The sequence below is a fragment of the Drosophila serrata genome, unplaced genomic scaffold (genome assembly GCF_035046125.1).
Source record: "Drosophila serrata isolate PLE 108 unplaced genomic scaffold, ASM3504612v1 contig_240, whole genome shotgun sequence".
NCBI lineage: Eukaryota > Metazoa > Arthropoda > Insecta > Diptera > Drosophilidae > Drosophila > Drosophila serrata.
In genome coordinates, this window is record NW_028257138.1 from 9,513,744 (window position 1) to 9,525,168 (window position 11,425).

General features: G+C 39.2%; 1 protein-coding gene across 2 annotated transcripts in view; it reads left to right on the top strand.

The window, feature by feature from the left end:
- Window positions 1-11,024, top strand: part of Ccdc85 (coiled-coil domain-containing protein 85) — a 26,473-nt gene extending 15,449 nt beyond the window's left edge. For both annotated transcript variants that reach the window (XM_086831239.1, XM_086831240.1), the window contains exons 2-4: window positions 8,158-9,453; window positions 9,515-9,760; window positions 9,834-11,024. In XM_086831239.1, coding sequence (XP_086687365.1) covers window positions 8,266-9,453; window positions 9,515-9,760; window positions 9,834-10,367 — 1,968 coding nt within the window. In that variant the 5' untranslated portion in view covers window positions 8,158-8,265 and the 3' untranslated portion in view covers window positions 10,368-11,024. The remainder of the gene's footprint in view (window positions 1-8,157; window positions 9,454-9,514; window positions 9,761-9,833) is intronic.
- The last annotated feature ends 401 nt before the right edge of the window (window positions 11,025-11,425 follow it).

Below are 11,425 nucleotides of genomic sequence, written 5' to 3' on the forward strand. Positions count from 1 at the left end.
GTATATATATGATATTTATTTCGGTTTTCTCCGACTTTAGTCGAGCGTTTGAAAAACGATATATGAATGGGTTATATGGAGACGCCTTTTACCACGCGTTTTTTGGTGCGTGCAATGCAAATCCGTATCCAAATTGCAATGGAGCATGACAGCCCCGAGATCGGGACAGACTTTCTGTATTGCCATTGCCCATATTCTCATGTTGCCCGTGTGGGTGTTCTGGTTTGTCTTGTCTACCTTTTTGTGTGTTGTGGGTGGTTCAGTTAAGTTTTGAAGGCAATCAGGGATGACGAGGAAGTGGTTCTCTTGAGAGATATACGAGATGAAAAAGGTACATGAAGTATAGTAAAAGTATTACTAGTTGTTTACCGATTATTTACAAATATATTGTATTAGTGAAAACAGAAGCAAAAGTCACCAGGAACATCAAGATCTTAGATATAAATTAAGTGGACTTAAAGATACCTTGAAGGAATTTGAAATAAACTCATTCTTTAATGCTTTATTATCTGACCATTCAGAGGATTGTAAACCCATTTTTTAATGTGTATCTTTCCCCAAGAAGTATTCATTTAATAAGAAAATTAAGCTAAGCTAAGATCTTAACTAAATATAAACAAAAAGGAACTTCGCAATTTGAAATTGAATTATAGGATGGAATCGGATCTCTATAACTAAGCTTAAAATATTTGAATTCTTTGAATCAATATTTATCCATATATTTAAATGAACATTTTTTCAACAAATCAAAGTTTAAGAAACTCATAACCAAGCCAAAAATGCTTTAATTTTTATTCGGAAAGCTGTCATATGCTACCTTTTATTAGGTTTATAAATCTGCATACCTAATTTAAAATATAAAATTTGTTAAATTTTTGATAAATTTTTGGAAAATTTAAAATGTTGAAAATTTTGAAAAAAAAAATTTCCACCTGACATAGCTAAATTTACTCGGCTGTTGATGGTGATCAAGAATATATATGGTTTATAGGGTCGTAAATTACTCGTTCACAGAATTTCAAACTTTAAAACTATCACATCGCTCAATAAGTCCGCGGCCCGACATATGTATAAGGAGCAGTAGTAAGCAAATATAGATATTTTTATCGAAAGTGTCGATTATCATAAGCTCTGTGTAAAAATTATACAACTCAGTGACCACGTGCTTTTAAGTTACAAATTTTTAAGTAATACAACCTTTGGGTTTTTCTACAATATGGAAAAAAAGGAGTTTCGTCTCCTGATTAAGCACTGTTTTTTGATAGGAAAAAATACAGTAGAAGCAAAAATTTGGCTTGATAAACATTACCCAGTTTCTTCTCCGAGAAAATCAACCATCAAAGATTGGTACAATGAATTTAAACGTGGTCGGGTGGACACCAAAGACGCTGAACGCAGTGGTCGCCCAAAAACAGCAGTTACGCCAGAAAATGTGGCAAAAATCCGAAAAATGGTATTGGCCGATCGCAAATTGAAATTAAAGGAGATAGCTGATGCCTCAAAGATATCGGAAGCCAGTGTGTTTACGATATTACATGAACATTTGGACATGAGAAAGCTCTGCTCGAAGTGGGTGCCGCGATTGCTAACACCGGACCAAAAGCAACAACGCATCGATGCTTCCGAGACGTGTTTAAGCATGTTGAAGCGCAATAGGACCGATTTTTTTCGCCGTTACGTAACCATGGATGAAACCTAGATACACCACTATACTCCAGAATCCATTCGTCAGTCTTCTGAGTGGGTGGTAGCCGGTGAAAGCCGTCCGAAGCGTCCCAAAACACAAATATCGGCGGGTAAGGTTATGGCTTCTGTATTTTGGGATGCACATGGGATTTTATTTATAGACTACCGGAAAAAGGTAAAACAATAAACAGCGAATATTATATAAAACTGCTGGATCGATTGGATCGCGTTATCAAGGAAAAACGTCCACGTATGGCCAAGAAGAAACCACTGTTTCACCAGGGTAATGCACCATGCCACAAGTCTATGGCAACAATGGTGAAATTAAGTGAATTGAGGTTCGAACTTCTGCCGCACCCACCTTATTCTCCAGATATGGCCCCCAGTGACTACTGGCTTTTTTCAGATCTCAAAAAGGACCTCCAAGGCAAGAGATATCGATCAAATGAGGAGGTGATTGTCGAAACTGAGACCTATTTTGAGGGTAAAAGTTCATCTTTCTACAAAAATGGCATAGAAAGGTTGGAGAAGCGCTGGACTAAGTGTATAGCCGTAGATGAAAAAAACAAAATTTTCAAAAAAAAAAGTGTTTTTCCTTGTTAGGCCGGGAACTTATTGAGCGGTGTGATAAATATTTAAGTATTTCTAAAATGAAATGTGTAGTAATTATCCACAATTTCCCTTGATTTTCAATCATTATTCCTTCAATCAGGTAAAAAAACCAGTACAAGCTTCGATCGTCGCCGAGCTTTTTTCTGCCTTTTCATTACGAATTTCATTGTCTGAAGGCGAGCGGTCAGTTTTGGAATTGTTGTTAAGTAAGTGTACTTAACCCACATGACTTGCGGTTTTCACATTTCTCGATGCTCTGGGTTAAGACTCCGTTTCTGTCTTGGGGCTGTCATCACTCGGCAAAGAGCCGAAAAAAAGCTGTCATTGCCTGGAATCTTGGCTTTTGAATCGTGTGCGTGCTGGGGCAACACGGGGAGATTTCTTAACCTTGAGTGACTTTGAGCGGTTTTCAACCAACCATCTAGTTATCCATCCATGTTTATTTATTTTACTTCTCCCCTTTTTTTATTTTTGGTTTTACATTTATTAACCAATTTTTGTTTTATTTTTCGCTGATTGTATTTTTTTGGTTTTATTTAATTTCTGTACCTGCACGTGTGCGTGTTTGCGTACTTGACTCTACGCTCATTTCCTTAATTAAACACTTGTTTCATGGTCCGTTGGGCAATCGCATAAAGCCAAACAAATATGCCGATGTTGAAAGATATATATTTAAAGGAGAGAGAAAAAAAATGGCAAAGATTAGCAACAAAATCGAGCTGATGAAGCTCATTTTGCAGAAATAATGATTGAACATCAAAAAGTTATTATTAATTAATGATTATGTAAAAGCGATCAACTGCAATTTTTTATGCTTGCCAAGTTCACTACAAAGTTGCTTAATCATTACATTTAAAAAGCAAATTCAATTTATTTCACGAAATTGATTGCTTTGCAAATTATTTTGGGGAAAAATACATAACCAGTGCCTGGTAATATTTTGTATTTAATTTATTTGTTGTTAGAGAGAGATCAGATTGTAGATATAGTAAGCCTGAATCATCTCTATTATCTTCAGGCATCTTTGTGTCTTTTAAATCTAATTAAATATGATAAAATATGATACGTTGATATATCTTCTTTACTAAAAGGGATCTTCCCTACCTTCTATACATATCGTGACACCACTCACGTTCTCATCCTGTTCCCCGACTTGCGTGTATAGCTTCCAGGTTTAACCCCTCATCTTGTTTTTCCATTAACTTTACCTTGTATCTGGCAGTTGCCATCTATAACAAATAAATTCATGGCTAGACCCATTAAAAACTTATTATAGTTTTTTTGTGTGCCACTCTTGTTTTATTGTCCATTGTCGACTTAAGATCTAGAGTTGAAGTTTTCCCAGCCAGCCAATCCAGACGGTGAAGAAGCCACCCACTAAGCATGGGAAAAGTACAGAGTAATTTTCATAATTTTGCACTCCAACACCTTTGGCCCCTTCTGTTTGGAGTAGCAAACCCCCGGGGGGAAAATAAGTCTCGGCTCGTTTTGAATCCAGATTTACATACAGTTCTTGGGCGAGCTGTGAGGCTGAAACCTCAAATTAAAATGCCACTAATTATGGCAATTTGTTATTTGCAAAAAAGCCAACGCCTTCTCCTACTTTTTAATCTTTTTTCAGTGACTTCAACAATGGTAAACCATTAGCAATATCTAAAAGTTTATAAGCGAAAGGCAGAGGAAGGGGGCGAACCCTCACGCATACAAATATTTAAAATTATAAGAGGTAAAATAAAGGAATAAATACTTTACCTTAAGTGCGTTGAACACACATACATTGCCGAAGGCCAAACAAACTCTTATACACGCATATTGAAATATGTTCACTTTTATTATTTATTTATTATATCACACCCTTTCCCCTTGGTCTATAAGTTTATGCCCACTTCAGTTGGAACCTACCAGGTGATGATTTGCTATTTGGCGGAAAGAGGGAACTCGACTCGATTCGCCAAGGAAAAGGTTAACACGAAGTATGTGTACATGTGCTACAAATCGAAGGCTTTTTTCTGGTTGTACCCTTTTGATATAGGGTTTATTGGTTGTACCAAAGGGTTTGTTTTAAAAATGTATACGTTATATCTTCTTAGTACGTATTTTTATAGTTTGAGGTACTGATTTTTGCTACCTATATTTGCTAGATTAGATTCTTGTTAAGTGTGTGATATTACAGGCATATTGCTCTTAAAATTCCCAAGTCCGAATTTAGGGACAAACTTTTAAAAATATAAAACGAATAAGTCCTGCGATTTATCTGCTATAAACTTTATCGATCATCAGAGTATAGAACAATTCCTTTATCAAATTTTCATATTAATTCCTTGCCTTTATTTTTATTTTTATTACCCACAAAGCTTTTCATTTGCTGTTTCCGTTCGTTTTCTCATGGTTTCAGCCAAAAAACAAAATAATACACAAAAAATAAGGAAGATTCACCAAAGCGGGACAAAGGGAATCAGAAGGGGCTGTTGAGGGTTAAGTATTGGCATTTCCGACTGGGAGACCCGAGACTCAAACTCAAAGTCACAATCAAACTGGGGGGAGACTCAAGAGACTCGAACCGCGAGACTCGATCCAAGCCTGGCAATCAAAGCCAGTAAATCTACACCAGAGCAAACTTAGCAACAACAATGAGAGCAATATTTGTGCTCATTAAGCGTAACTGACACACGAAGTTTTTTTTTGTTTTTTGTTTTTTGTTTTTTGGAGGGTTTCTTCATTTCGCAAGTCGCCAAAAAAACTACGCCAACGGGGGGACAAGAGAGTCTTTGTTTTTTTCTTGTAGAGGCTGTGACTCAAGGCATCTTACCCCTGTCTCTGATCTTCCAAGAGAAGAGAGGAGCTGCTGCTGCTGTTGCATTGCATTGTATTGTATTGTTTTCTATGCCCTTTCAAGGAGTACTAAGGCTTTTTAAGATAACCTAACTTAAAGGGGTTCTTTACAAGAAAATAATCCTCTAATTTATACAAATAAAGCTTATACCTTCTGCTGAGAAAACTTGATCTTAATATCTTTAATTAAAAATAAGAGTATTTCCCATTTCCCTAATCTTTCTTTTCCCAAACTTCTTGTTTTTTGTTTCCTTATTTTTCGCTTTGCATTTTGGTTTCTTGCTTTTGGCCAATTTGAGGCCCCCCTCAAAACGGGCAGAGAGCGATTGCTATTATTTTGAGGTAATTCGATGATTTACAACTGTTGCCGTGTTTTGTAAGTTTTCCTTCGAGAATGCTATGTATATAGCAGCAGATCCCACTCTGCTCTGCTCCATCGAAACTGAATGCAACAATGAAGGGTTAGGGCCCAACCTCGACCAGGCCCTCGCCACATTCTTTTGTTATTTTGCGCAATCCGTTGGTTGGTTTCTTCTGTAATTTCTTGTATGCCCCACAGAACTCTAAATGGGTTCGGTTTTTTTTTCTTTTTTGGCATTGGTGGTGGTCATACCTTTTGTAAAATTCCTTTCTTCCTTCGCGGGAAACTCACATTTCACACCTGTTGTCATTATTTTCTCCCCCTGAATGTGTACGTTTCGTTACAAAAGGGGGAATCCACATATCTTCAAGTTGACAGCCTAAATAGCTAAGTAAAGAAAAGGGAAGAACTAGGGGGAGATACCCTTCAGTTCTAGGCCATATGCCAGTCCTTTGAGCTGTAACTGATACGCAGATGTTCTTTTAGAGGAATTTAAATAAAATTGATTACTTACAGAGCAGTTTGAAGTTATAAACCCTTTTCTAGGGGGTTTATAATGGGTTAAAGGGGAAGATTGTAATGCAAAACAAGAATTTCTAGAGGGACAATAAAAGGTTAAGTATAAAGAACATAATGGTTTCTCACTATTATTTATAATACACCTAATACACCTGGGAAAATAGTCTTCCTAATAATAAAATAATTAATAAGAAACTACAAATATTCCCTACGCATAGGAAATTATCTTAAAAGACCTTGAAAAAATCCATATTTTAAAAATCTTGGTAGGCATAACTTGATTTTAAATCGAAGCTTATCGGCTCTAACTCTACAAGGTCTTAAAATTGAACAATTGACACCTTTTAGCACTTCAAAATACTAGAAGGATATATCATATTGAACCCAAAAAGATATACATAGATTCACATAAAAAACAAATCATTTTAAATAATTTAAATCGTTCTGTTGCAACACAATAATAACTAAGCCATAAAGAGCAATCAAAGAAAACACCATCTTAATGGAAATACTAAATTACCATAATCACAATCATGTCAAGCGACGAAGGCTCCTTGCAACATTTCAATTTTCCCTGTCCCAGAGTCCCAGAGCCCACATCCATCAAAGCATGAACAACAATTTCACTTTCGAGATTCAAATGCGACGATATGCGATTCAGTGCATCGGGCTGGGCTTTCGGTTTCCAAACCAGAAGCGGAAGCCTCCGTTTAAGTCAACGCACACGAGTCACCATCTGGCGATTAGACGCTTCAGCGCCATCCATCCAACCGATCCGATCCCAGCCAGAAACCAGAGATCCAAGACATATTCCCTATGGGACACAGGGAGAAAAACAGTTTATGCGAATTTATTTTAATAAAAATTAAAAAGGAAACTTACTTCATATTGAAGTTTATATTCCCATGCAGTTCGCAATTGAATTATAGGATGGTTTAGAAAACGATCATAACTATAATATGTTTGAAATATTCACATTCTTTGAATCAATATTTAATGATATTGGTATACGACAAAACAAAGTTTAAAAAACTCATAACTCAGTCAAAAAATCATTAATTTCAATTCGGAAAACTTTCATATCTTAGTTTTTAATAGGTAAAAATATCTGCATACTCCGTTTAAAATCTAAAAAAATTAAAATTTCTATCAGTTTTTCACAATTTGAACGATGTAACCCCTTATAAAATTTTCAAAATTGTGGAAAAAATAAATTTTTTCCAGACTTAGCTAGATCTCTTCGCCTTTTGATTCTGATCAAGAATATATATGATTTATAGGGTCGGAAATGACTATTTCACACTGTAAGAAGCTTGTGACTAAAATTTAATACCCTGCATGGGTTGTGATACTAAAAAAAAGAAAGTATAATTATGTATTTAAAACGGATATATACATTATTATAAATTATAATGATACATCTGCTACTTAACATTGTTTTTGTATTTAAACAAATGAACTTTAGACAATATTTATTACACTATTAAAGTAAGAAAGAAACATAAACCTTGACCTCTTTGAACTTAAAAGCTCATAAAAAGGTGGCATGTCGTGCAAATTATTCGTATAAAACATTTAAAGACAACTTAAATACATTACTTGTAATTAATTTAAACAGATACCAAGAAAACAATTATGAAAAGCAGCTTAAAAATTAGTCAAGTACCTTTTATAACTTCCTAACTTCAAAAGAAAGGTAGACTAATCACATCAAATAAAAGATTTAGAGTCCCCGCAGAGTCTTCTATGGTTTAACAATTACCTATTACCAATTACCTAAAAATTATTAATCCCCAGAAATATTATATTTTACAAATGTAATTTTACCATTTCTGGCGGTGTGTTGGGCGACATTTTGGCGACGCTTGGTTGCATTTTGTTGAGCACTCCGTGGCGAGGACGTTGTAAGTAAGTATGTGGCTCGTGTGGCATGTCATGGCTCCAGTGGCGCGATAAATGCTCATTTCGCTTTCTATCAGCGTCTCGTGGCAGTCTAATGGAGGTTTAATTATGCTACACTGGCGGCGTGCCCTCGTCTGTCGCATAAATTACACCGAGCAATGCCTTGATTTATTGTTTACCTACAGTTTATGTTTTTTTGCTAATGCCTTGCCCGTTTTTATGTTTTTTGTATATTTATCTTGCAGTGACTTGACAATATGCCGCTGAGGTCGTAGACTCCGAGTGAGTAGATTAAGGCGAGGGCAGGAAAAAACCGAAACGACACCGAAGGCAAACAAGGAACCAACACAAAAATGTCCGGCAATCAACAACAGCAGCAGCAGCAACAACAACAACAACCACAGCAAAAGTCATTAACCAACGCGGCAGCAACATCAGCAACTACAAACGGAGCAACAAGCACTTTAAACAATAATTTGATAAAAATAAATAGCGTTGACAAAATAATAGGAAAAGCCCAGGCAGCGGCGCAGGCAATTAACAAACATCAGCAGCAGCAGCAACATATCCATCAGAGACGCTCTTTGTTACCAGGAACGACAGCAACATTGGCAACAGCAGCAGCGTCTGCTTCAACTCAGCACCAGCAACACTCAACGCAGCAACAAAGCGGAACGCCAACGTCGGCGGCGCAGTCACCAGCCCAAAAACAGCAGCAGCAGCAGCAGCAATCACACCAATTGCAGACCGTGGCCACAATACATCAGCAGCACTCCACGCAGCAGCAGCAGCAGCAGCATCATCATCAGGCATTGACTTCCCGCCTGCCCATCCAACAGCAATCTGCTAAAGAATTGCCTAATCTTGCTAGCCAGCAGCAGCAGCAGCAGCAGCAACAACAGCAGCAGCAACAGCAGCAGCTGCAGCCACCGCAGCAACGTCGCAGCTTCTACCAGTTGCAACAGCAGCAGCAATCTCTGCGCAGCCCGCAGATAAAAACACCGGCTCCCGCCCACTCCATACCGCCGAGGTATCAGCCACCCCCGCAGCCAGGAACCGGGATACTCAAACCGCACTTGCCCATCAAGTATCCGCCGGATATACCACAGCTATCAAGCATCTACATACCCGACTCCATAAAGCAGCAGCAGCAGCAGCAGCATTCGCGGTATCTGCAACATCAGACGGGAGCGAAGGGCGGACAGGGACAGGCACAGGATATGCTGAAGTTTGTGCGCAAGCCCGATCAGGAGCATCCATCGCCCAATGCCTCGGTCACGTCCAGCGGCACGGGAATACCCTCGACCAACGGAGGTGGCCGCTTAACGGCCGAACAGAACCGCCAGCTGCAGTCGCTGGTCAATGAGTTGCGGGCATTGAAGGAGCAGAACCAACGTCTGCTGGACGACAACCAGGAGTTGAGGGATCTGTGCTGTTTCCTCGACGACGATCGGCAGAAGGGTCGTAAGCTGGCCAGGGAGTGGCAGCGATTTGGGCGATACACAGCCAGTGTGATGCGCCAGGAGGTGGCAGCCTATCAGGTGAGTTTAGAAGGTGTTAAATTATCGAGAATATTAAATATATATTCCAATACCTTTACAGAACAAACTACGTCAGCTGGATGATAAGCAACAAGAGCTAATCACCGATAATTTGGAGCTCAAAGAGCTCTGCCTGTATCTGGATGAGGAACGAGCTCATGTGGCAGCCAATGCCCTATGCGCCGGATGCGGTGCCGCCACCAGAAATGCTTTGCGCGATGACGGCGATGGCTCCAGTTCCAGTACCAATGCCGACGAAACCATTACTGCGTTAAGGAACTATGCAGAGCAGCGGCAACTGCCACAGGTTAGAACCAATAAGAAATATACAAATCCATAAAACAAGTAACTAAAACTGTTATATTTTCCATTTTTGCCAGGATCTACGTCATGCCCACACGCTGAACGACCAGACGCTTCAGTATGTACGCTCGCTGGAGCGACGTATCCAGCAGCTGGAAGAGGAGCGCACCACGCCAACGGCCCATCTGCAAACGACGACGCCCACGCCGCAGAATACGCCCACGCCAATGGCCACATCTGCAGCAACGCCAACACCAACAGCACCAGCCAAATCAGCACCCTCGCCGCATCACCACCAGCAGCCACAGCATCAGCATTCGCAACAGCAAACCCAGCAGCAACAGCAGGACATTGTGGCCGCTGCAGCGGCAGCAGCTGCGGCTATTCAACTACCAGAACCTATTGCCGGACGCCCGGAAGCGGTAGTACGTGCCCTGCAGGTCCTCGAGGTGCGAGAACAGCTGGAACGCGATCGTCTGGGCAACTTGGCCGGCAGTGCCCTCGACCAGATGGATGATGGCGAGAAGGCGCTGGTGCGGGAGATGTGCAACGTGGTTTGGCGCAAGCTAGAGGGCAGTCCCCATGGACCAGCGGCACTGGAGCCGCTCTAAGCGGACGAGGAGAATATATGGAGGAGAGAAACGGATGCAACCTAAACCGGGCTAACACCTAGACTCTAATGTTTAATGCTAACTTATGCCGTAATATTTAACCCTAAAACATTGTACAAAGCTCAAACCACAACCTAAGCTTAAGCTTAAGCTACCAACAACAAGGCGCAAGAATACTCAAATGATATTTGGCATGCTCCAGCAACTGATTTAAATGTTAATCGATTTAGAAAACAATTTCCAAACTCTTAACCCTTTTTAATTGTGTATTTTAATTTAACTTTGTCCCCATATTCATTCATATATATTTTGCAATTCAGCTTCCAAATCGAGCTTTAACTGGTCTTAAAGCTGTACGATTTGGATGCGAATCGATAGCAGTAGCCCGATGACTCCACGAAAATCAAATAATCAACACAATTGTTGTTTATTTTTGATTTGGATCGTTTTTTTTTTTTGTATTGAATGATCACTCTTTTTAATTAGTTTGTAACTCTACGGATCAGTTGATGGGGTATACTCATCATTATTTTATTTTACCTATTATAAACTTTGACTGTTATTTTTGAATATGCCAAGAGGTCAACAACTTTCAATGAAAAATTTGCTAACTCGAAATATACAATGCAACAATATATATTTCCAAAAACTCATAAATGATATTCTTTTGATTGGTCGTGATTCATGGGATATATACATATATTCATATGTAGAACGCTGATTCACTGCTACAGAACCTGACTATATATATATATACATTCTGTAATAGATCTTGCTAAGCGCATTACACACCTTTGTTGTTGCTGCGCTTTCTACGCTTTGCTGGACCTTACATGATCGCTTACCTACTCACATACATGTGTATATATATGGACGTGCTTTTCGAGACAAACGTAAATTACCGCAGAGCTGTTTAACCTGATTTTTCTTGGCCAATTTGCCCATATCACATTCATTCAGAAAGATCGCCGCTTCTGGGACAGGATGATGCAGCAAGAAATTGCACACACAAACTGCAAGACAACCCACTTTTGGTTGTTCTTTGGCGTTGTTGTTCT